This window comes from Podarcis liolepis, assembly GCF_965112155.1.
Source record: "Podarcis liolepis genome assembly, chromosome: 1".
In the NCBI taxonomy this organism is placed as follows: Eukaryota; Metazoa; Chordata; class Lepidosauria; order Squamata; family Lacertidae; genus Podarcis; species Podarcis liolepis.
In genome coordinates this window covers 128,298,214-128,323,449 of record NC_139554.1, presented here as the reverse complement: position 1 = coordinate 128,323,449, position 25,236 = coordinate 128,298,214, and the positions used below count along the sequence as shown (strand labels likewise).

At 43.6% G+C, this 25,236-nt stretch overlaps 2 protein-coding genes across 14 annotated transcripts in view; one reads left to right on the top strand and one right to left on the bottom strand.

The window, feature by feature from the left end:
- Nucleotides 1–2,219: 2,219 nt before the first annotated feature.
- LOC310693311 (uncharacterized protein C2orf80) lies at nt 2,220–18,828 on the bottom strand. 11 transcript variants are annotated; one of them, XM_083475267.1, is made up of 10 exons: nt 18,519–18,653; nt 17,393–17,515; nt 15,954–16,070; nt 14,574–14,669; nt 14,305–14,386; nt 11,010–11,096; nt 8,750–8,833; nt 8,256–8,333; nt 4,120–4,207; nt 2,220–3,037 (listed from the first exon to the last, which is right to left on the bottom strand). In XM_083475267.1, exons 4-10 carry the CDS (start codon nt 14,612–14,614, stop codon nt 2,964–2,966), a joined length of 534 nt encoding a protein of 177 aa, XP_083331393.1. In that variant the 5' UTR covers nt 14,615–14,669; nt 15,954–16,070; nt 17,393–17,515; nt 18,519–18,653; the 3' UTR covers nt 2,220–2,963. The 11 variants fall into 11 exon arrangements, with proteins under 11 accessions (XP_083331393.1, XP_083331394.1, XP_083331395.1 ...); XM_083475268.1 differs by lacking the exons at nt 17,393–17,515; nt 18,519–18,653 and adding an exon at nt 18,660–18,828; XM_083475269.1 differs by lacking the exon at nt 17,393–17,515 and having other exon boundaries at nt 18,529–18,653.
- Nucleotides 18,829–19,019: 191 nt separating this feature from the next.
- Nucleotides 19,020–25,236, top strand: part of LOC310692229 (uncharacterized protein) — a 13,990-nt gene continuing 7,773 nt past the window's right edge. The window contains exons 1-4 of one of the 3 annotated variants that reach the window (XM_083472928.1): nt 19,020–19,276; nt 20,797–20,951; nt 22,420–22,595; nt 23,292–23,415. In XM_083472928.1, coding sequence (XP_083329054.1) covers nt 20,810–20,951; nt 22,420–22,595; nt 23,292–23,415 — 442 coding nt within the window. In that variant the 5' untranslated portion in view covers nt 19,020–19,276; nt 20,797–20,809. Of the gene's footprint in view, nt 19,277–20,796; nt 20,952–22,419; nt 22,596–23,291; nt 23,419–25,236 lie in introns of those variants that run through there. The other 2 variants (XM_083472927.1, XM_083472929.1) reach the window with 2 other exon arrangements.

Sequence of the window (25,236 nt, the reverse complement as noted above, 5' to 3'; positions counted from 1 at the left end):
TTATCAGTAGCTGGTTGGCCTACAGTTTTAGGTGGAAAGCACTGTGGTAATGTATTTAGTGCTTAATTTCTAAAACAAGACGTACTAGGAACATACTTGTGTAGACATCATGCCCTCTTCTCTGGAAGGTCTACTTCCAAAGGCCAAATATAGATGATTAGTGGCTGCCCTATAACTTAGTGGAAAGACACAGTCTAAGCACATCAGGGACAACAGCTCCTGGGAGCTGAGCCCTTTTGAGCCCCTCAAATATTTTGGGGGTGGGGTCCAGCCCCCATTCATGTCCAAAAAGCACAGAGGTGAAATGTGGAGCTGACTGCGGCGTGACACTTTGTCAGTTAAGATGCTCCAAGTTACTGCATTCACTGCAATGATGCCACATGCTTGAAGGGTGAGCCCTGTAAACTGAGCACAGATTTTAGAGCTGCACCATAGTGATGGGAAGGCAAGAATGGGGGCTTATCCACACTTCTGCTCGCCCCACTGCTTTCCCCCAAGTAAACCCATGGCTTAGCACTGAATCGGAACAAATGGCAATCAGGTTTTCTGCAGATTGCCATTTGTTCCGATTTAGCACTAAAGAGCAGGTTTCCAGGGGAAAGGCAGAATTGTTCAGAACCATGCCTAGTAAGCGTGGGGCAAGTGGAAAACCTATTGGACTTCTGCTGTCTAGGACGAGTGTGCACGAGCTCTCAATTTTCAAAAATACGTGGGGCTTTGGATGTCTTTTCCCCCATACTAAACTGCTGGATGAAGAGAACATATGCAGAGCCCGGCATCCTGTTCTCTCACTGGTCAACCAGATGCCTGTGGGAAACCAGCAAAGCAGGATTCGAGCACAAGAGCGCTCTGTGGTTTCCAACAGCTAGTATTCAGAAGCATTGCTGATTCATAAGTAAGACAGCAGCAGTGGGCTAGGGAAGGGCTGTAGCTCAGAGATGCATGTAGAAGCTCCCAGGATCAGCTTCTGGCATTTCCAGGTACAGTTAGGAGAGTTCTTGTTGGAAACCATGGGCAGCTTCTGCCAGTCAATGTAGACAATTGAGACCTAGGCTGGCCAAGTGCTTGACTCACTATAAAGCAGATTCCTGTGTCCTATGTACAGTGGTACCTCAGGTTACAGATGCTTCAGGTTACAGACGCTTCAGGTTACAGACTCCGCTCACCCAGAAATAGCACCTCGGGGTTAAGAACTTTGCTTCAGGATGAGAACAGAAATCGGGCGGCGGCAGCAGGAGGCTCCATGAGCTAAAGTGGTGCTTCGGGTTAAGAACAGTTTCAGGTTAAGAACAGACTTCCGGAACGAATTAAGTACATAACCAGAGGTACCACTGTATTAATTGTTGAAAAAGCAACCACTGCTTCTTATTTGTAATGAAAGGGAAACACCCTCACAATCTTAACTTTTTTCATTAGACTTTCTATTTAACTGTGAGTGAGTGGCCTGACATAGCGCTGAGTCAAAACCATGTGGTGAAAAATCAGATGATTTGCTCCTCACCAATCCAGTTGCTGTTGTGCTTCTTGGAGCTAAGCCATGGTTTGGCTTCGCGTTATGTGTGAAGCCAGGCTCATGGTCTGCCTTGGTCCAAACAAACTATGAGCTGTAGCCAAGGGCCAATGATAATCCAGGCTAATAGGTGCAACAATTCCTTATGAGCTGAAGTCAGTAAAAGTTAATTTTCAAACCAAGTTGGCACCTGAGGGGCTGGTATTCTGAATGGTTCAGGTCTCAAAGCACTGGCCACAATATCTGGATTCAATCCATTGTCTTGTGGGCAGATTTGTGGGCATAATCAAGAATTTGAAAGAGCAATTTAGTATATGCAAATCTAATGAAATCTGCACTGTCCAGTTCAAAATATATGAACTGCCTGACAAAGGAGGCACTTTCACTTCCCCAGTCAGACCGGTTCTCCCTTATAAGCAAGTGTTTCAGTGGCCTCTAGTGATCATAATGGAAACTGCAGAGTATCACAAGGGTCCAGAATGAACATGAGATTAAATGGTCTGGTTTGAATGGCGGAACAGGGCCTCCTTTCTAGATCTTACTTGGCTGGAGGCTTCATGTGGGATTGATTGAGCTGCTAGAGTATCAACCTTAATCTAATTTGTGTCTCTCAAATTCACAGCAAATGTGAATCTTGCATAGTTCAAGAGGGCTGTTAGTCTAGCCATCCAGAAATAGATTTGAGTAGTTTGGAACAAAACAACATGAATGAGATAATCAAATTTATTTTTATTTGTGGCATACATTTGAGTACCACCAGAAAAAAGCACTGGAGTTGTGGAAAGAAAACAAAACAAAACTGTAAACGGCTACAAGTGTTGTTAAAGCAATGTTGGAAACTCCCTGGCTCCTAGTGCTTGAAGCTCCCTTTTTTCTAACATATGAAACTGGTAGCCAATAGGGAAAAGCAACATGTGTATGTTGCGTTTACAGAAATGAGACTTCTAAGGTTTAAATAAGAGTAGAACAGAGAAGGCTAACTAAACTACTGTGACTGGGATTAGAAGCACTGGGTCATGGATAGGAAGGGCATCTGCAATCAAATGGCTGCATTGGATAAATTATTGTTTTTATTTATGACACTCCCCTGCTTTTATCGACTGGAGAGAGGTTTCTGCCACAATGGTGAAATTCCAAGAGGAGGCAGAGTGTAAGTGAGATGTGCCTAGAATATCTAAATAGAGGTGGGAGATAAAGACCTGTAGGAATTCCTAAAGCAACAGTGAAGCCTGTTAAATGTAAGGTTCTGGGACAGCACAGCTGTAACTTCCAACAGCACCTTAAGGCTGCAATCCTATCTGAAAGCCCATGAACTTAAGAGTAAACATGGATAGGACCAGGCTGCCTGAAACCAGAAGCTCTGTTGTTAGTGGGGTCTGGTCTCATTTGATTTATTTGAAAAACCTACTTCCTCATGATCTTCCTTTCTTGAAACTAAAAGTTCTGGTTGTTTCTAAAATGTGTCCATTGTTTTTCTTGAGTTGCTGGTGGCATTTCTGTTTGCTTCTGTCCTGTGGAACTTGACACCTTAAAAAAGAGAAAAGAATAGATTGTCATTCCTCCACCTCCTTTGTCATTTAACTTGAAATTGGCTGACATGTTCCTGAAACATTCCTGAGATCAACAGTGAATGTGGATGAAATGTTTTGCTGAAACTGCATACCAATCCTGGGTATTCCCTGTCTAATTCCACTACCGCCCAAGGCTGTCCTTTGATAATCTCCAAGAATTTCAAGGTGGGCAGAATTAAGAAGAACTGATCCCCTGGCAGAAAGAGGTCCAGGTTCTTTTTTGACAGCTCCATGGTGTCCATCCAGGTGGGATGAGGGAGGGAAGTCCTTGTAACACCCACTCCCACCAGCTGTGAGCTGGGAAGGGAGGTGAGACTCATGCATGTTATGCGGAGCCTCAGAAAGCTGTCTCCTGTTTGGCAACAAATTGTGCCCATTTGACACAGAAACAGCCCTAAGCCTGTGACTATAGTGATAGCTGTCTGCTGGAAGTCCAAAGCATGTAGCACATACTAAAATGAAGAATTGACATTGAGCTAAATAAGCCTTCAGCAGAAGCTGTGGGCAAAGTACCACAAGCTGTTTGAAAGGGCTCAGACTTCATAAATGGAAAGGCTGTGTATGCCTGCACTTTGCATCCAGTGCACTCCCACCACTGGTTTGTGAAGTTGTGTACCATGACGTTAGCAACAGTCCCCACCTGCAACACCATTGAGGTTGGCACGAAGGTCTGGGGGGAAATGTATCATGGCTGAGTGATGTCTAATAAGCTAAAAATGTTTGGGCAGAAACCCAAACTCATACAAATCAACAATAATGAGCCACTATTACAATGTCATGTCCACATTGTTGCAGTTTATCCTACCAGTTCAATTGGTCTAGTTATCTCATCATCAGTCCCACTTGGGGAAAATAGCTACATCTCAAAGAAACTGGCTATTTTTAGTTATCTCCCAATTGTAGCAAAGAATGACTGATAGATAAGAGAGATTTGCTTGTTGGCAAAACTGAAGTAACAAGTCTTCAGAACTCCTCCCCCCCCCCAAACTCCATAACAACCAGTACACAATTTTGTGAGAGAAGGTAATATCCACTTACTCTGTTTCCTTGCATGTTCTGCAGCTTGGGGGGCTGTCAACATGGCAAAAGGATGCAGTGAGAGATTACAAGGATGAATTCGGTGGCCCTGCAGGTTAAACAAAGTCACTGGTACCTTACTTTCCCCCCATAACTTGTGGCAGCAAATATGTGACTACAGTATTATAGGCCATCATTTACATGCTGAGATTATTGGGAGAAACCAGAGCGAAAATGTTTGGTATCAGAATACCAGTAGGTTATTGCAATTACTGTAATAAGCACTAATTATTTATCATTCTAGTTCACCATTTCTGACTTTCCTCTTTGCAATATCTCATCAGGATTGATTTCCGCTGCTGCGTTGCTCTTTTATTATTTTCTTTAGGCACTTAACAATGCAATCTTGTTAGGATTCAACTAACATGACACCTAACACCAGGACATATAGACTATGGGATCTTCTGAAATGTAGCCAATGTTATTTTCCTGCAGCCTATAGCTTAGCACAGAAACATTATTTGCACACCAGATGGCATCCTATGGCTGCTCCCAATGGACAGCTCCGAGAGCAATCCACTCATTGCTCTTCCACTTTAATACTGGTAAGAAACATTTTTAAAAGTTATAGGTGGGGATTGTACACATTACTAAAATGATGTCAAGAAACATAGCAGGGGATTTAAATTTCATTTTGAAAATTGGTGTTATAACACTTATTTAAGCACTTCTTGTTGGCATTCATCTCAAGAGACAATGGAGCGCACCTCTGGGGGTGAAGTCAAAATGAAGTGACCTCCCTAGGGTGTAAGCCTGGGCAGTGCAGACGGAGGTTCTGGGCTGGCCAGACAACAAGACTCCCCACTTGGCCTCACTGATGGGGTCCAAAGGAGAGAAGAGCAATACATTTGGCACCAGCTTGGCTGCAGGAATTGCTGGAAGGAGGGGGACAAGGTGCCACCCCCTTAGGGACTCCACTCCAGATTTGTGTAGGGTTTACTCCTTAGCCCTTTCTTCTCCTGAAGATATACCACAAGGCGGCAGAGGTTTAGGATCAGAGTTTCCCATCTCCTAGATGGGCTACCTTTCCAGCTTGACAGGCCTTCTGGACCACTGGACCCACCTTTGGTGTCATCTTCCCAGTCTGCCAAAGCCTGTCTTCACATGCAGGGGAAGTCCTTAACTTACTGAGCGTTTGAGACCCATTGGCTACCCTCACCTGGTATAGCCAGCCAGTCTATTGTGCAGATATTTTAATATATTTTAAAATGTAGCTGGGAAGTGTTTCAGGTGAATAAAAAGGGTGATAATACTGAAGGTGTGCTGAATGGTTGTAGGGTTACCTGCCCAATACATCAAGACATATACACACTGATGTCAAAACCATGTCCATAGGGGGAAAGAGAGTAGCTGTAATAGCAACCCAGAGCTGCAGAGATTAGACTACTATTTTTTTTTCTTTTTAAAAAGTCAGTGCACATGCTCTGAATGCTTAGGTTTAATTCCCATCATCTCTACTTAAAGGATCTTAAGTAGTCAGGCTGCAAAAGATTATTCTGCCTGGGACCTTGGACAGCTGTTGCCAGCTGGGAGTAGATGGCAATAGGATAGTTGGACTAATAATCTCAGTACAACACAGGCTTACATGAATCAAATTGTGAAAAGAAATGATTGCAAAGAGTCCAATACTGAAAAATCCAACCGAAAGAATGGAACATGCATTCTCCTGTATTATACAAGAGGGCTGAGCTGCTTATTTGGCCTTTGTTGCAGTCTTGCAGATAATATGGGAAGTATCTAGACCAGGGATGGGGAAACCTGTGGCCCTTCAGGTGTTCGGACTTCCTATCAGCCGCAGTCAGCATGCCCAGAGATGATGGGAGCTGTAATCCAACATATGATCTAGACACCTTTCATATGTGTGTGTAACTCAGCATCACATGTAAGGCTCCTAAGTGTTATGAATTAAAAAAATTTAGAGGGCTGGGTTGAAAATATGATTGCAGTCTGGCAATATTTTATAGATTTACAAAGGCAAGAAGGGCACCTTATTTTCTCAGGGACTCTCAGTGAAGCTGAGCCAGAGGACAAATGGTACTTCTCTACAGAACACTCACTGATATAATACTCTTCTCCATATAGTGTCAGCTGGTATCAAGCTTTTTGTAAAGAAAAGAAAAAATTCTTTTCATTGCTTTCCCCCTTTTCTGCATTTTAGCCTGGGGAATATAGACTATTATGCAGGAGAGAGAAACACACAAAACATTCCCAGAAGATCAATTAATAAATAATAATAATAATAATAATAATAATAATAATAATAATAATAATTTATTTATACCTCGCCCATCTGGCTGGGCCTCCCCAGCCACTCTGGGCGGCTTCCATAGAAACCAAAAATACAGTAAAATATCACACGTTAAAAACTTCCCTGAAGAGGGCTGCCTTAAGATGTCTTCTGAATGTCAGGTAGTTGTTTATCGCTTTGACATCTGCTGGAAGGGCGTTCCACAGGGTGGGCGCCACTACCGAGAAGGCCCTCTGCCTGGTTCCCTGTAGCTTTGCTTCTCGCAATGAGGGAACCGCCAGAAGGCCCTCGGCGCTGGACCTCAGCGTCTGGGCAGAATGATGGGGGTGGAGACGCTCCTTCAGGTATACAGGACCGAGGCCATTTAGGGCTTTAAAGGTCAGCACCAACACTTTGAATTGTGCTCGGAAACGTACTGGGAGCCAATGTAGGTCTTTCAAGACTGGTGTTATATGGTCTTGGCGGCCGCCCCCAGTCACCCGTCTAGCTGCCGCATTCTGAATTAGTTGTAGTTACACAAATATCAAAAGCTTTTATATATGCTTGTATACTAGTCTTACACAGACACTTTGTGGGTTTCTTCATGTCCCCCAGGAGCATAGAAAGATATAAATTAACTAATTAAAACTAACCGGAAAGCCCAACATGACCAATGTGGAACCCTAATAGCCAGTAAGATTTCAAGTAATTGGCCCCAAATTAATAAAGAATGATATTATGATTTCACTTACACATACATGCTTCACGCCACTTCGATATATGAAACAATGCAATATTATCAGTTTTATTTTTAGCTGTACTTGTTGAAGTTATATTAAAAGTTAATGATGTTTATATGTGTGTGTGTGTATCATTTAAGCCAGGGGTGTCCAAACTTTTTTCAAAGAGGGCCAGATTTGATGAAATGAACATGCATGAGGGCCGACCAAAGTTGTTGAGCTTTTTTTAGTTGTTGAGCTTTGTTGGAGGATTTTACCCCAGAAGGGCCGGATTAGATCCCCAAAACGGACTTTGGACATGCCTGATTTAAGCAGTGTGTGTAGCAACACCTATAGGAATAAAAGACGCTGCCTTATATCATCAAGATTATACCGTATTTTTTGCTCTATAGGACGCACTTTTTCCCCTTCAAAAATGAAGGGGAGGTGTGTGTGCATCCTATGGAGCGAATGCAGGCTTTCGCTGAAGCCTGGAGAGCAAGAGGGGTTGGTGCGCACCAGCCCGGCAAGCTCCGGGAGCGATGGTGCGGTTGAACGCAACCTTGCCGTCGCTCCCGGACCCATTCTGGGGGCTGGGGAAGCTCGGGCCGCTCGCTGTCTTGGCTTCTGCCAAAGCCATGCACAGCCTCTGGGGGCTGGGGGGGGGGAATATTCCCCCCCCCCAAAACTAGGTGTGCCCTATGGTCCGGTGCGCCCTATAGAGCGAAAAATACGGTAATTGTTCATTGTGCCTACTACTGAATGCCAATGACTCTGTAGGGCAGGGATGATAAACCTGTGGTCCTCCACATCTTGTTGTTTACAACCCCCATCACCCCGATCATTAGCCATGCTGGCTGGCTGGTGATGGGAGTTGTAGTACAAACCTGATCCTTCCTTTCCTTGTTTAAGCTACAGGTGCCGGGGACTGAATTGAAATTAACTGAAAAACAGCCACACTATAGGTAATTGCATTTGACTGCACTGATTCCTGAACTCCTTAATAGAAGCATGGGATAAACATGGGATTAAACTTATAATGCAGGTTGGGAAGGTCAGTATGAGTAGACTAATGCCCCCAGAAGGAAAGGAAGCCTGTTTGTCACACGACCTAAAACTGGGAACAGATTAATAATGTGCATGTAACTTACTTTTGCAGAACTCTGCCAGTGTGTTGCACAGGCTCCAGTGGTATAAATCCCAATGACATCTTCAACAGGAATACTGTTCTGTAGACACAGTAGTACAGGCCAGTTTTTGTTTTAAATATTTTTCTGCTTTTTATCTAAAACTAACTAAGGGCCCACCAAATTTGTGAGGCAGGAGAAGCAGATGGATGGAAAACTCGTCCTTTCTACAGTCCCACTGCCCACCTCAGGCAGAGTAAAGGCACTGATTGAAAGCCAATGTTTTGTTTTGTTTTGCTCTACTCCAGTAAGAGTAAAAAAAAAAAAGAGAAAGGCAAAGTACCAAAATAGAGGGCAAATTTTGCAACCCTCAATTTAATAAAAAACAGTAACTTGCCTGCAAGAAAAAGACATATAAAAGAAAATTTAATTCATTGATAACATCTTTTTCCTCCTTGGGAGTCTTACACACAACCATTTTTATTAAAAACAATCAGTATTTAAACAAAGGATTATACCATTAGCATCCCGGCATAAGATGATAAAATCATAGCTTCTCTTTCAATTCGGTTGGGATAAATATATCGTCGATTAAATGGTAGCTTCCTGTCCAGAGGAAATCAAGAAAAAAGTAACAGGTAAATTTATCTAACAATTTATAAGTGGTATGTACTGTGGTTTTCACACCTGCATGATGAAATTGAAGAGGAGGGTATCAAAGCCCAAATCTTTCCTAGGTTCAGGGGGCAGTGCTAACCTCAGCCACTGCCTGGTGGGCCTTAACGATGATCAGGGCAGAATGTGGAAGACAGGCAAATTGCTGCGCCAGCCTGGAGCTGTTGCAGCAATCACACCCAATCCTGTCACCTGACAGCAGCAGGGCTGACTTGGGATCCAATGGATCCAAAGGAGTTTTGGATTGTTTTACCTGGGATCCCATTTAAGACTTTAAAAAAGCGTGACTGTTGAATTGTGATTTATGCTCCATAGTGTTTTGGAACCGTCAAGCTATAATGTTTCTGTTTGGAGCTCTGGAATAAGGACTGTTCATTCTGTTTTATAGATCTAGAGGATTGTGGAATACGGGGCAATCCCTTTAAAAAGTCTTTTCTCCCTTTGGCCTCCCAATCCTGTAAGGAGTATCTGGCAAACTATGTCATACACAAGTTCGTAGTCCTGTAGATATGTGACTCAACAAAATACAGGCCAGCTTCATGTTCATGTGAGGATAAATAAGATAACCCTTATAGGTTAACACAAACTCAAATTAATCTGTATTACCAACATTTGTGGGCATGTCTCCATTTAGATCAATAGAATCATAGAATCATAGAGTTGGAAGAGACCACAAGGGCCATCGAGTCCAACCCCCTGCCAAGCAGGAAACACCATCAGAGCACTCCTGACATATGGTTGTCAAGCCTCTGCTTAAAGACCTCCAAAGTAGGAGACTCCACCACACTCCTTGGCAGCAAATTCCACTGTTGAACAGCTCTTACTGTCAGGAAGTTCTTCCTAATGTTTAGATGGAATCTTCTTTCTTGTAGTTTGGATCCATTGCTCCGTGTCCGCTTCTCTGGAGCAGCAGAAAACAACCTTTCTCCCTCCTCTATGTGACATCCTTTTATATATTTGAACATGGCTATCATATCACCCCTTAACCTCCTCTTCTCCAGGCTAAACATGCCCAGCTCCCTTAGCCGTTCCTCATAAGGCATCGTTTCCAGGCCTTTGACCATTTTGGTTGCCCTCCTCTGGACACATTCCAGTTTGTCAGTGTCCTTCTTGAACTGTGGTGCCCAGAACTGGACACAGTACTCCAGGTGAGGTCTGACCAGAGCAGAATACAGTGGCACTATTACTTCCCTTGATCTAGATGCTATACTCCTATTGATGCAGCCCAGAATTGCATTGGCTTTTTTAGCTGCCACGTCACACTGTTGGCTCATGTCAAGTTTGTGGTCAACCAAGACTCCTAGACCCTTTTCACATGTACTGCTCTCAAGCTAGGTGTCACCCATCTTGTATTTGTGCCTCTCATTTTTTTTTGCCCAAGTGCAATACTTTACATTTCTCCTTGTAAAAATTCATCTTGTTTGTTTTTGCCCAGTTCTCTAATCTGTCAAGGTCGTTTTGAAGTGTGATCCTGTCCTCTGGGGTTAGGGTTAGAGTTAGGGTTCCTCCAGATTAGTGTTTTATTGTGGGTGCATTTTGCAACATATTTTTGATACAGTAATAATGCATTGGTGCTGAATTTATCCTGCTTTGTTTGTTCTGTAATGCTTCCCCATTGCCACCACATTATTGCTGTTTGGAGGGGCTATAGCGCAACAAAAGTGGTGTGAGAGAGGAATAAAAAGTTACAAGATTTCAGCAGAAAGTAATGGGATATGCACTGATTGGAAGTGAAGCAGTGTGACTACCCCAAAGCTTTTGCAGATGCAAACAGTATTGAGAGTGGAATTGCGTGTGACCACTCTGATAGCATCATGAGCACTATCAGCATGAATTTGCAATAAAAAGACCATCTGGAGGGCCCCATAAATGTAAGTTTTTAAATGGGTAGTGGATTAAACATAAAGCAATACCAGTGCAATTTTTCTAGAAAAAGAGGTGCCGGAACTCACCATGAATGCCTCTCTTATTCTCTTATAATAGCAATGTTGCCCACCTGAGAGGTGCCGGAACTGGGTTCTGGCGAGTTCCAGCTGAAAAAAACCCCGGCTCCAGCTTTCCTACGCATATTAACAGCATCACTACAACAGTGAGACCTTACACTTGCCTTTTTTCTTTTCCCCAAGGCATTTGGGCTTCTGAATCATTGAGCCAAGGTAAAGCAACATTTATGGCCAGGTCATAGTGAGCCTAAAAGAGAAAAAAGTTTGTGTGTAATGTCAAACTACATGATTTCTTTGCACAACAGCTTAAAGGTAAAGGTAAAGGTAAAGGGACCCCTGACCCTGATCCAGTCATGACATGAGCTTCCGGGTCATGTGGCCAGCATGACTAAGCCGCTTCTGGCAAACCAGAGCAGTGCACGGAAACGCCGTTTACCTTCCCGCTGGAGCGGTACCTATTTATCTACTTGCACTTTGACGGGTTTTCGAACTCCTAGGTTGGCAGGAGCTGGGACCAACAGCTACGTGCAACTCAAATGTGTTACATGTGTGATGCTGACCCACAGGGTTTGGGTTTCTTTGGTCTACTTTTGGATTGCTTTGACCACCTGCTCTTGAAAAGAGAACTTAGCACAGGTCAAACATGTGTGCTGTTGACTCACAGGGTCTGTGTTATCTTTGGTTACGTTACACAGCCTATCCTGCAAATAGAGTTCCCAATAGGCAGCACTGGTCGCTGCATGGATTCAGTGCATTTGTGCAAAAGCTGAAAGTGTCCCGTTTTTCCAGGGACAGCCCCTAAATTATGAAAGTCATCCCAGCGAGTGGTATGTCGGAGGGGAACTGAAAAGGTGTGTGTGGGGGGAGCTTTTCTTTTTTTTATCTTATGTGAGTACCCAATAACCCTCCCCCCAAGAAAGAACCGTTGCAATTACTGATTACAAGCAGGATGATTAAGAACTGTGTGGGAATAACTTACTAATCAAAGGCATGGCGTGTGGGAACATCGGGAAAGGAATGGAAGCTCTTTGTGACGCAGTCATAAAAAGAGAATTGTTACGGCAGGCCTGGCCACAGGATGATTGAGGAGGAGGAGGACCATGGTTTGTTATTATATCAGACTGTGAGTTTGACCTGGCAGGGCCCCCTGAGAAAATTGAGGAGAGATTGGCAGGCTTGTGGAAATTAACGGACAGACTTTGGGAATGTTTTGTATGGAGGTGCGGAAATGGCGTCTGTCTATCTTGATATGGCTCTTGGAGGAGTGTAAAATCCACACAGGATACAACGACGTTTATTTTCAACCCGCTTGTGGAGACTACCAGAGATCACAAAGAGGAATATATGATAACAACAAGAAGATGAGGAAAATAACAAAGAGAAGATTGAAGATTGAACAGAACTGTGAATAATATTTGGACAGAACACGTGTACATTAAAGCAGAAGCAAGAGAGATGTTTGGATCCCTTTCTGAGCTTGAAACATGGGTACCCCCCAACAAAAATTTTAAAATTTGGCTGTGTAATTTGGAATTAATGTTATTTGATTGGCCTGTTAATAAAAATTATTTGAAAAAAAAATAAAGAAAGTCATCCCAGCTTCTGATTTGATCCTGAAATGACCTGATTTTCCCAGCCAGTGCTGCTGCTGCTGAGCTCAGAGAGGAGGATGAGCTTGTGTTTGTCCTGAGCGACTGCAGCTGTGGCAGTGGTGGAGCATCCTGTTGTCTCTCCATGGCTGCCACTGCTGGCCTGCTCCCCCTAGGACCAGAATTCCCTCAAAGAATTCTTTGAGGAGGAAAATGTGTTTTGAATATGTTTTAAGGGTAAAGTGTGCATGCAGCCAAAGCTGTAGTGCACCATGAAAGTATTTGTTTCCTGTACTCCTGACTCACTTCTGAATGGGAGATGCCACTTTTTGGCATGCTACAATTAAATGGCCACCTCTACTGGTGGCTGTGTCCAATGAGCATGTCTGCCAGCAGCACAGAGCTGACACAATGAGCCAAAGGGTCCTCCTCCACATGCAAGGAAATTACATCCTTTATACATCATTTCTTAGTGGGGAAATAAAGTTTGTCTGATTGATAAAGACATTAGATTTGTTGTTGTTGTTGATTTCATTTCTATACCGCTTTATATTTTTAAGAAAAATCTCAAAGCTGATTACAAATATTAAAACATCAGTACAGTGGTGCCTCGCAAGACGAAAAGAATCCGTTCTGTGATTCTCTTCGTCTAGCGTTTTTTTCCGTCTTGCGAAGCAAGCCCATTGAAGGATTAGCACTATTAGCAGCTTTTAGCGGCTTATCTGCTGATCGGATCAGCTGATAAGCGGCTTAGTGCTATTAGCACTATTAGCGGCTTTTAGCGCTTTTAGCGGCTTATCTGCTGATCGGATCAGCTGATAAGCGGCTTAGCGGCTTAGAAAAGGGGGGGAGGGGGGAAAACCAGCAGGAACTCGCAAGATATTGTCGTCTTGCGAAGCAAGCCCATAGGAGATTCGTTTTGCGAAGCACCTCCAAAACGGAAAACTCTTTCGTCTAGCGAGTTTTCCGTCTTGCGAGGCATTCGTCTTGCGGGGCACCACTGTAAAACAATCTGAAGGAAGTTAAATATAAAGCATACAGTCAAAGCAACATAATTAACAGAAAACTAAAACTAAAATGTTATCTTAAAGATTTCAAAATAAAACATTACAAAGGAGGACTACAGAATACATACAGTGGTGCCTCGCAAGACGAAAAGAATCCGTTCTGTGATTCTCTTCGTCTAGCGGTTTTTTCGTCTTGCGAAGCAAGCCCATTGACAGATTAGCGGATTAGCGCAATTAGTGCCTTTTAGCGGCTTATCTGCTGATCGGATCAGCTGATAAGCGGCTTAGCGGCTTAGAAAAAGGAGGGGGAAAGGAAAAAACCCCCGCAGGAACTCGCAAGGCATTGTCGTCTTGCGAAGCAAGCCCATAGGAAATTCGTTTTGCGAAGCACCTCCAAAACGGAAAACCCTTTCGTCTAGCGGGTTTTCCGTCTTGCGAGGCATTCATCTTGCGGGGCACCACTGTATTTAACACAAAGTTAACAAAAAAAAACTTGAACATTTCAAAAAATAAATAAATAAAAAACATTGCTAAGTGAAGTCAAATACAAAATGCACATTTAAAACAGCAAAATTAACAAGAGAATAAAATATTATCATAGTTATTATGCATCACCTGGATTCTCCTTATTGCCTTATACTGAGTCAGTCAATTTCTAGCTCAGGATTGTCTACACTGAATGACTGTCTACAACGCCCTTCCATACTGCCAGGCAGGGAGCACTCCCAGTCCTCCCTAGAGATGTCAGGGATTTAACCTGCGAGCGTCTGCATGCAAAACAGATGCTGTACTACAGAACTGCAGCCTTCCCCAAAGGCCTTTGGCTAAAAGCCAGCAAGAATGTAAAGTAGTTGCTTACCAAGTCATCTAGAAAGGTAGTCTTCCTCTTTCCTTGTGGGTCAAATTCATTTTCCCGAAGTCTGACACCAACATAATCTCCCCTTCCAGGAAAAGAATAATTTTGAATTAGGACCAATGCTCAGCCACTCAGTGCATTATTACTTGTGTGCGCTGGGGTGGGATAGGAAAGTGTGAGGTGCTATGCACATTAGGTATAAAATGCAGCTATTAGATATGAATCTACTTTAAAGTACAGTATATATAAAAAAGATACAAGGTGGTACTTACAAGAGTTTTTCAATCTCTTGTTTCAAACGTTTTCTCTCCATTAATTTCTGTGTTCTTTCTCCACGTGCCAGTTGCAAAGGTCCAGTTAGGTAAGAACTATGTACAATGAATGAACATAAGACATTAAGGATAGGTAAGTCAATAAAGGAAAACTAGAAGGTCATGAGATTGTAAGCTTCTCAGGGCATGTATTTGCTCATGTTAGCAATTTCAAGATACACAGCCAACTGTAGGCAGACCTGCCAGCTTCCCTGATTAGAGGCTACTAATAGGAGCCCCTATCCTCCTCCTATGGGACGCGGGTGGCGTGGTGGGTTAAACCACAGAGCCTAGGGCTTGCCGATCAGAAGGTTGGCGGTTCAAATCCCCGTGATAGGTGGAGCGCCAATTACACGTCAAAGTGTAGGTAGATAAATAGGTACTGCTCCGGCGGGAAGGTAAACGGCGCGGCTCTGGTTTGCCAGAAGCGGCTTAATCATGCTGGCCACATGACCTGGAAGCTGTACGCTGGCTCCCTTGGCCAGTAAAGCAAGAGGAGCGCTGCAGCCCCAGAGTCGTCCACGACTGGACCTAATGGCCAGGGGTCCCTTTACCTTTTATCCTCCTCTTGGCATTGCCCATAATGTTACTCAGGTCTAGCAGCAGCTACAGCATTCTTTACAAAGTTAACAGCTGCATGCTATGCAACGCACAAAGAATTTGCACATGTAATTCTACCTTGGGAACCCACTATTCCCTGTACACACGTTCCTCCAGGATCCAATAATATAAAAATCTTCCACTGTATATTAATGGTACATTTCCCTACTATATATGCACACGTTTAAGGATAAGAAACCACAGAAAAAATAGAGGTAATATATTCCAGTGGTGATATTTCACTGTAAATACTGATATCAATGAATTGTATTAACAACAAAAACCCATCCACAAATTCACATACCTGAAACATGAATGCGTAACATACTTGTAAACCGTATTTTAAACATATTTGATGTGTGAAAGATAATTATTTTGTGAGCAACTGTTGAGTTATTCTTATTGTTTCTTCTCTAAGATCCTAATTTCTTTTCTAAGAACCTAAATTGGCATGGTAAGGTCTACACATTCTGTTCTAATGAAATTGTATTTCTATTAACAACAAAATAAATTTGAGGTTTCAAGGGAGATTCTGGGCTAAATCAAAAAAACATCAAAATAAATTTAGCAGCTACAAGTACTTTGTTTGTAAAGCAAAATTGCATGTTACCTTCTGTCCATTTAGCAGTGAGATAAATGAATTGACTGTCAGCTGTGAAAAGAATGCAACATCTTAAATAGCATCTTAAAGATGATACTGTGTGGTACTTCTACATAAATGGATGAAAAATAAGCCATTACCTCTTCCCACGCAATGGTTATTAAAAAGACTCAGGTTCTGGATTTCATTGACTTGGTATCATTAGAAAAGCCTTCTGTCCAGATGATGTTATTTTCTTCTTGCTTGTCCTGCTGAGCCTTATCAGAAATGAAAGCCTTGCTCAGGGAAAGCAAGAGAATGAACCACTTGTCTGTTGCTTAGAAACACAATATTGCTTAACTGAATTTTTAAGAAAAAGAATAGAGTACTAGCAAGCAGCTCCCCGTTGGGCTGAGCTGCCTGGTCAGAGTGCAAGAGATCCTTTTACATGCCAAGGCATTGGATTTCAAAGCTAAATGTTTTATCTGAAACACTGATAGCTGGTTGATAAATGAGAACTGGTCCCTCTTCTGCCATGGACCTTATTGGATGTAACAGTTTGCGTCAACAATCACTTGCATCAAAAGGAAGCAAGGGGTCAAGAAAACAAAGAACTGACATGTTCCTAGGGACACTTGAAGTCTAATCCTGTGTGGATTGAAGCACACCTAAGGACACTGAAATCAAATGGATGTTAAGTGTGTTTAATTTAATGCAGCGTTCAACTCAACAGTATTTGTTGTATGACACCCCAATCTCTGAGTGGTGCAAGATTCCAGGGGTTCCAGGGGTTTACCCAGGGTTTGTTTTTTCTCAGAATGAGGGACAGCGGAGACTGTGGTGTCTTTATGATATATGGTTTATTACACATATATACAACCTGAGCCCACGATGGAGGGTTTCACACCATTAACACCCCAAAAAGGTCTTGCTTCTCCCATAGCCACAGCCTTGGATTCAAGCAGAAATCAGGCATTCTGTCTTTCTGGCTTCCCAGCCTGCTGGTTTACTCCCAGCTTCTAGCTCACATAACTCAATTCTCCACTCTGGCACAGAGCAACTTCCTTTGTTACCTTAATGACCCATACTCAGGCCACTACCTCACCAGGAAGCTAGCCTGTCTTATTTCAAGAACTCGAATCCTTGTTTTACCACTTTTATCACTTGCTGGATCCAGGAATTAGAAGGGGCCCTTGCATACAAGCCTACCCCTGCTGCACAAACTCCTAACGGTATTATACAGAATATGAATGTCACGGTCCGGTTCACAGGCGATCAAAGTCCTGGCAGGGGACATCAGGACCGGGGGCAATAGGGCGGGTTGGGAGCAGGAACGGGAGTCCAGAAGCCAAGAGTCTGAGGATCAGGAAGCAAGGAGTCAAGAAGCCAAGGGTCCGAGGGCCAGGAAGCAGGGAGTCAAGAAATCAAGGGTCCGAGGATTAAGAAGCAGGGAGTCAAGAAGCCGAGGTTCAAGGATCAGGAAACAAGAAGCCAAAGGCAGGAAGCGTGCTGCTGTGGCAAAGAGCCGAAGGGAAATGCTGACCTTATATCTCTTCCCAGCTCTTGCCACCAGGTGCTATGAGTTACCAATTGGCCTCACCTGTGAGGCCGTGCCTTGCCTCTTCAGAACAAACTTAGGAAGGCCCCAGTCCTGCAAAGTCCTGCTGGTCACAGGGTCTGGCTCCTGCACACGCACCTGACAATGGGGGAAGGTAGGGCGCTTCTCAAATTCCTTTAAAAAATAATAATTAAACATGCATATTATATTATATTATATTATATTATATTATATTATATTATATTATATTATATTATATTATATTATATTATATTATATTATATTATATTATATTATATTATATTATATTATATTCCAGCATATCAGGATGGGTGTGGTATAAATTATTATTATTATTATTATCATCATTATTACAGCTAGCTATACCCTGGGAACCAGTTGGTTAGAGACACTCAATCAACTGTCACCATCTTAAGAGTCCACATAAATCTTGTGGGGCTATTGATTTGTTTTCGGTTCCGTTCTTTTTTTTTGCTACGTATTTTGCACCAGGTGCTGTGAGTTACCAATTGGCCTCACCTGTGAGGCCGCCCCTTGCCTCTTCAGAACAAACAGGAAGGCCCCAGTCCTGCAGAGTCCTATTGGTCACAGGGCCTGGCTCCTGCAAGCACCCCTGACAATGAAGACCAATTGCGATTTTTGTGTGTGTGAATGCAGGTGAAAAAACTTGTTGAAATGTGTGACAGCTGCTACAAACTGACTAAAGCTGCACTCTCTCCATCAAACAGTGGGGTTTGATCAAACGTGCATGGGATTGCGCCTTTAGAACATGAGCTGCTGCAGAAGTCCACAGTGCTATTAAAAGTAAAGGTGGGACAATTCGCACGGGGGAGCACCCCACGTTTTCCTGCCAGGGATCTTGGCGCACCTTTTGTCGATCTGAACTACTATGCTGCCCTGCCCTGACGCCACCAGCATCTCTGCTGGGTTTGGCCCAGTGCTTTTTTCCTGGGGGGACGCAGGGGTACCCTTAAATAATAAATAATAATAATAAATTTTATTTATATCCCGCCCTCCCCAGCCGAAGCCTTAGATTTTGAGAATCTAAGTTTGGCCTCATTGAGGGCAGTATTTCAACATGAGTTAGGAAATGAGAGTACCTCAAACATTTTTTTTTTAGAAAAAAAGCACTGGTTTGGACCAAGACATTTTGGCACCTGAGGTAAACCACACAATGGCATTCTCTTGGTCCTCGCCAGGGAAAAGGGGCGAGCGAAGACCAGGAAGAAGGGAAGAAAGTAAAGGTCTACTTTGAGGTCTGCTGCCCCTGAGAATGCTGCCGCCTCACCTCGCCTCACGGGCAGGCCGGCCCTCATCTCTGGGCAGAAGCTGCGCGGGTTTCCATGGCGACGCAGCCCGCTCACCTCGAGGGAGTTAGGCCTCGCCCTTCCCTCACACGCGGGAGGAGGCAAGCAGGCCGAAGGGCTGCCGGGGGAACAGAGCGGCTCTTAAGAGCGCACAAACAACAACAACAACACATTTTTATTTATTTTGTTCCTTTTAAAATTTAGGACAGGAAACGCCTCAGCCCCTCAAGGAATTCTGGGCGCTGTAGTTCTTGGAAGGTGAAGGGGGCGGAGTCAACGCCGCGGCTGACGGAAGGGCCAATCCCGTCGCTCGGAGCGGATCACATGATAAAGTCCAAACCCAAACGCGGTTTTTGCTTATAGAATGTGACAGAGGAATTAGAAGAAAGGAGAGGCGAGAGGAAGAGCGAGGGCGGACTTTCTTTATCCAGGGCACTAAGGGGTTCGGGAACCCTAGCACATCTTTGTTGCTCTTGTTGTTTTCTTTCAAAATGAAGTTCTAACTATAGTCCCGCTTTTCAGAGGAGGCTGAGAGGCCGCTTGGAGGATTGAACTGGGTTGCCTGAGGGAGGGGAATTTCATTTTTTGAATGAAAGTGGTAAGTGTGTTTTCCTTGTAATTTAATGGTTATGATTCGGGGGCGGAGGGGTGTATATATCTGCATGTACAACACCTTAGCCTTAAGTACTTTGCTTCTTCAGCCACGTTTCTTTTGCTTAATTCTGTTTAAAAATGCACTTATTATTTATTAAACGTATGGGGCAACCTTCACCCGAAGACCCCGAAGGGCAGTTCAAGACAGAAAAATACAGGATGGGGATACAAAACACATAAAACAGTTCTCTTGCTTTTTCTGTAACTTGTAAACTCTTAATAAATATCTTTAAAAAAAACAAAAAACCACATAAAACAGAAACAAGCCAGTAACCCCCCCCCCTTGCACAAACACATTTCAAAAGCCGAATGCCTGGTTGAAGGTAAACGTTTTTACCTGTCACATAAAGATATGTGGTTTGGGAGCTGCACGGTCAGGGAAGAAAACAATGCTGTCCAGGGTTGTAAAGATGGCGGAGAGAATAATTGGGTGCCCTCTTCCCACCTTGGATCAAATCTATGCTTCCAGGTACCATAAGAAAGCTGCAGAGATAGCGCAGGATAGTGCATACCCCGGAAATGATCTCTTTCAGCTTCTGCCTTCTGGAAGAAGGTACAGGGTTATAAAGACTAGGACTAGCCGCCTGAGAAACAGTTTCTATCCGAATGCGATTTTGGTTTTTAACGCAGTGTAAGGAGTCTCGGGGGGACATGGGTGGCGCTGTGGGTTAAACCACAGAGCCTAGAACTTGCCGATCAGAAGGTCAGCGGTTCGAATCCCCGCGACAGGGTGAGATCCCGTTGCTTGGTCCCTGCTCCTGGCCAACAAAGCAGTTCGAAAGCACATCAAAGTGCAAGTAGATAAATAGGTACTGCTCCGGCGGGAAGGTAAACAGCATTTCCGTGCACTGCTCTGGTTCGCCAGAAGCGGCTTAGTCATGCTGGCCACATGACCCAGAAGCTGTACGCCGGCTCCCTCGGCCAATAAAGCGAGATGAGCGCTGCAACCCCAGAGTCGGTCACGACTGGACCTAATGGTCAGGGGTCCCTTTACCCTTACGTTTTAAGGAGTCTCTATAGGAGTGTATTGTATTTTTAAAACGGGGTATCAGAGTTTTTAGTGGGCTAACCAGGCTGGGATATCTGGGATAGCAGACCTGTTGGTTTTGAATGTCTTATGCAGATTTTTTTTTTTCAATTTCCTTGTTCCGTATGAGACAATGACAATAAAGATTATCATATCGTATCGTAACTTGTTTCACAGTAAGCATATACACTGGGCTGCAAAAGTATTCTGTTTCGGCATTGGTTTGCAAATGCGTGAATAAATCGCTTGATTTCTCTACACTTTTGTCTGGTCTATGCAATGCAACCATGTGGTAGAGCAGAGGAAGTCCCTTCAGACTCCAAAGGGGCCTGGAGTATAAGTCAGTGCAAACATAAAAGCAACATAATGATGGTAGAGTATTTTGCAAATATGAAGGATGATAATGGCAGACTTTTCTTTTTCTGAACAACTGGCAGGACTGCCTGAAAAATGTCACTTCAGGCACTTGAAGAAACATCCGTTTCCTTCACAAGTGAAGTCAGGGAACGGATGAAGGAAAAGAAAAATGGTGCATTGAAGACGGCAAAGCTGAATGCTTCTCTTGCATCCAAGATCAAAACAAAAACAATAAGTAAGTGGCAGTATTTAAAAATAATTTGCTATGCTTGAGCTCTGGCGCTTCACTGGAGACCTGGACTATTCTATTGGGATGAGTTATAAGACAAGAGTTGCTGACCTTTTACAGCCTAAGTGAATGTGACTAAAGTGGTCACCAAACTCATGCATACATACTGCACTTACACACAGAATCATAGAATTGTAGAGAGTCACCTAGTCCAACCCCCTGCAATTCAGGAATCTCCGCTAAAGCATCCATGACAGATGGCAATCCAACTTCTGCTGAAAAACCTCCAACAGGTTGGCGCTCTCTCTCTCTCTCTCTCTCTCTCTCTCTCTCTCTCTCTCTCACACTCACTCACACACACACACACACACACACACAGGTACACACTCATCCCTGTCAACAATGGGCTGAGGCGAGAGGTTTAAATCCATCACATGGCTGGGCTATGGGGCAATTTCCCCATCACAGAGCTGAGCTTGCATGCTGGAAAGGTTTAACCTTCAACCGCAAGCACAGCCAATATAGGGCATTATCAGAACAAAAGCCTTATAGGACCTACCGTATTTTTTGCTCTATAAGACTCACTTTTTCCCTCCTAAAAAGTAAGGGGAAATGTGTGTGTGCGTCTTATGGAGCGAATGCAGGCTGCGCAGCTATCCCAGAAGCCAGAACAGCAAGAGGGATTGCTGCTTTCGCTGCGCAGCGATCCCTCTTGCTGTTTTGGCTTCTGAGATTCAGAATATTTTTTTTCTTGTTTTCCTCCTCCAAAAACTAGGTGCATCTTGTGGTCTGGTGTGTCTTATAGAGCGAAAAATACAGTATTTCCCCCCACCTGTTCCGCACAGCAAAACCACAGATGGTGCAGCTTGAGTTGGTTATACAGATGGAGTGCTGTGTATTTGCATGAGTCTGGTTTAGGGAATGCCAGCCTTGATGCTGCTGCATATCCCTGCAATGTGGAGAAACACTAGGTTTCTGTAAATGGAGGGAGGAGGAGAGAAGATGGTAACCCAGCTGTTAGCAGGATTGGGGAAGATTTGACCACTCAAGAAAAATGGCACAGGAAGTGATTTATAAGTATCACCACTGGCCTTAGCTGTGTTTTCAGTCCCAGTGCAGTGGCATTTGACAGTTCTTTGGCATTTTTGTGTTCTCTGAAAAAGATGTATGATTTATGGCACAGGTCTTATGACTCCAAACAGCAGCATAATCATAGCAATTGAAACTGCATTTGTTCAACCTTGCCAAGCCACTGCTGATTGCCCAGGGGGAGACCAGTAAGAATTTGCTTCATAATACACAGCATAAGTCTGTGGTAGGGTACACAGGTTTCCTATGTTGATTGGAGCTCACCTACCAATTTTGGCTGCCGACTTCTTTTGTTCTTGTCTTGATAAGGCAAAATTTTGGAAAGGGTTGGCCACTAAAGCTAACAAAAACCACCCGTTCTCTCTCCCTCTTTTGAAAAATACAGATAACTCCTCTATAATTAAGTTCTCCCTAAAACAGAACAACAAAGCGTTGGCTTTAGCTCTCAATGGTGCAAAGGGAGCTAGTCAAAGACTAACTGCTGAAAAGATGCTACTGCAAAAAGAAGTGGAATCGTGTCACTTTGAAAATGCTTCACTGCGCCGAAAGCTCTTCTCTGTGGTACGGTATTTGCAGCCATGTTATGTGTCTCTGTGGTAACTGGAACCTTTTCTTCAATGGTGCATAAACCAGGGGTGAAACTAGGCTTTATTTTACCCAGTTCAAAGACCCAGTTTAGCGTGCACACACACACACACACCCATTAGCATTTTGGAAGGGTGTAACGAGGAATTGGGTGTCTTGAGTCACAGAAGGCTGGATTAGGGAACCTTGGTCAAGGAGATACACACATTGACATGGCATATCCTACAAATACTTGATAAGGCCTATGAGAACCAAAGTCATAAGAAAGGCAACTGTGGAGAAACAAATTTTGTTAAATTTTGGAAGCTCTTGTTACTAATTTATGGATTAAGATTCATGGATTAATTAATAGATCATACATACTTTACAACACAGAGATAAAATCATATTTAAAACTATAAAAGAACCCATGGGGAAATTATTAGGAATGTTATTTATGTTAATTTGTATACTGCCCCTCTTCCAAAGATCTCAGGGCAGTTCACAGCATTAAAATTCAAAATGAAAACACAGAATGCATAATAAAAAGAGGAACATTATTCTAATTGCTTCTTTGAAAATACTGTAAAGAGTCTTTAACCTAAGCTTTCCAATGCTTATTAGGCCTGGTTTGCTTGTTTTTTATTTAAACTCGATAGGTTTAAAAATGTTAACCCTTTTGTTTGTATGCAGAACAAATCTATTCATGAACTGCACCAATATATGAACAGCCACTTGCAAATAGCAATCAAGCTGAGCAGACCTCAGGATGAAGAGGATGGCACTGCATTGGCAAGTGATCGGGACACGCCTTTTGGTGGTATAATAGAGCATTTATCATATAATTACTTCTACTTTGGCTGCATGCGGCAGATATCTGGCAGGCAACCCCAATAACCTTCAAACATCTCTTGAAAACCTTTTTATATGCTGAAAAATCTATTTGTTGAATTTCTTTTTAGGTGAGCCACTCATTCTTGTGATGATTCTATATTTTATGATTTTTATTTTGTGCACCTCCTTGATATATTATGTGAGTGGGCGGGATATAAATACTTCCATAAATTAAACATAGCACCCTCTGTATGAGTGAGAGACACATGTTAACTGGAAAGCCATATGCTTGGGATGGCCACATCTGTGGTCTTGGGAGTAAGTCTACTCAGTGGGATTTACTTCTGAATAACCATGTACAGTGGTACCCCGTAAGACAAACGCCTCGCAAGACGGAAAACCCGCTAGACGAAAGGGTTTTCCGTTTTGGAGGCGCTTCGCAAAACGAATTTCCCTATGGGCTTGCTTCGCAAGACGACAGCCCATAGGGAAATCTCCGGGACAGCGGGGAAGCGCAGCGTGTCTTCCCCACTGTCCTCGGACCTCCTCCCCCCGCCCGGCATCGGAACGATGTGCTGCGCTTCCCCGCTGTCCCGGAGATTTCCCTATGGGCTGCGCGCCTTCCCCTCTGTTCCCGTACCTGTCCTGAAGGCTTGCGGTGGGGAGAAAAGCCCTTCTCCGCACCGCCAGCCTGGCAAGCGGTTTCCCTAGGAACGCATTAATTGATTTTCAATGCATTCCTATGGGAAACCGTGCTTCGCAAGACGAAAAACTCGCAAGAAGAAAAAACTTGCGGAACCAATTAATTTCGTCTTGCGAGGCACCACTGTATAAGATCAGGCTGCAATTTATGAATTGCCTGAGCTTATGTGGCACTGAGGTTGTCTCTTCCGTCTAACTACAGATGTGGTACAGAATCATTTGAGGACTATTTCCAGTTACTCCTGGCTCAACCTGACACTGGAACGTACTTTGCAGTGCAAGATAGGAATCTGCGTCTTATGTATTTATTTACTGTGCCATTGGGTGCTGGCAGTATACCAGTCAGGAATGCACAGTTCTGTTCCTTTTCAGTACTGGGCAATAGGTTCAGTGTGCATCATGCTTAATTATTCTCTTACAATCCTGTGAGCATTTGGGGGAAGAAATAAGAGCCAAATCTCTATAACCTTGTCTTTAGGGTTTGTTTAGTCCCAAGTGATGGTCCTTTAACTTAAGTCAGTTGTGGGCTGTGGATAAGGAATGGCAAGCACATTTGGCCAAGACTATATTGTGGAGGTCTGGATGGAACCCCACCTATTGCATCAGACTGTGAGTGTTTACACTCAATGTAGGCAACATTGAAAGGCATAGCTTTGCCTGTCTTCAGTACCAAATACCATTTTTCCTAAGCAGGCAAACTTTTTTTTCTGATGAGGGCTGTGTTCCCACGAGGGAATTACATGTCAGCCGGCAGAAGAGCTGAGTGGGAGCAGAGTGGAAAGTAGGCAGGGCTGCTTCCCCCCTTTTCTCTTTCTGCTGCCACCTTCCTTCTTCTCACTCCCCCTTCATGCAATGGGAGCCACAGCTTGTTTTGCCTGAGGTTTGATCAGATTGCTTGCAGTGGGCTTTTGGAGTTAGGTCTAGAATCGTATAAAAGAATGCCTTGCTGTTTGACGTGTGCTTTAAAGAACAGCAAAGACTTCGTGCCCGATATAAGTGCCATTTGATGGTTGCCACCAAAAAGCTTTTGTAATTACAGAATGGGCATAGACGTCAACACACACACACACACACACACACACACACACACACACAATTAGAA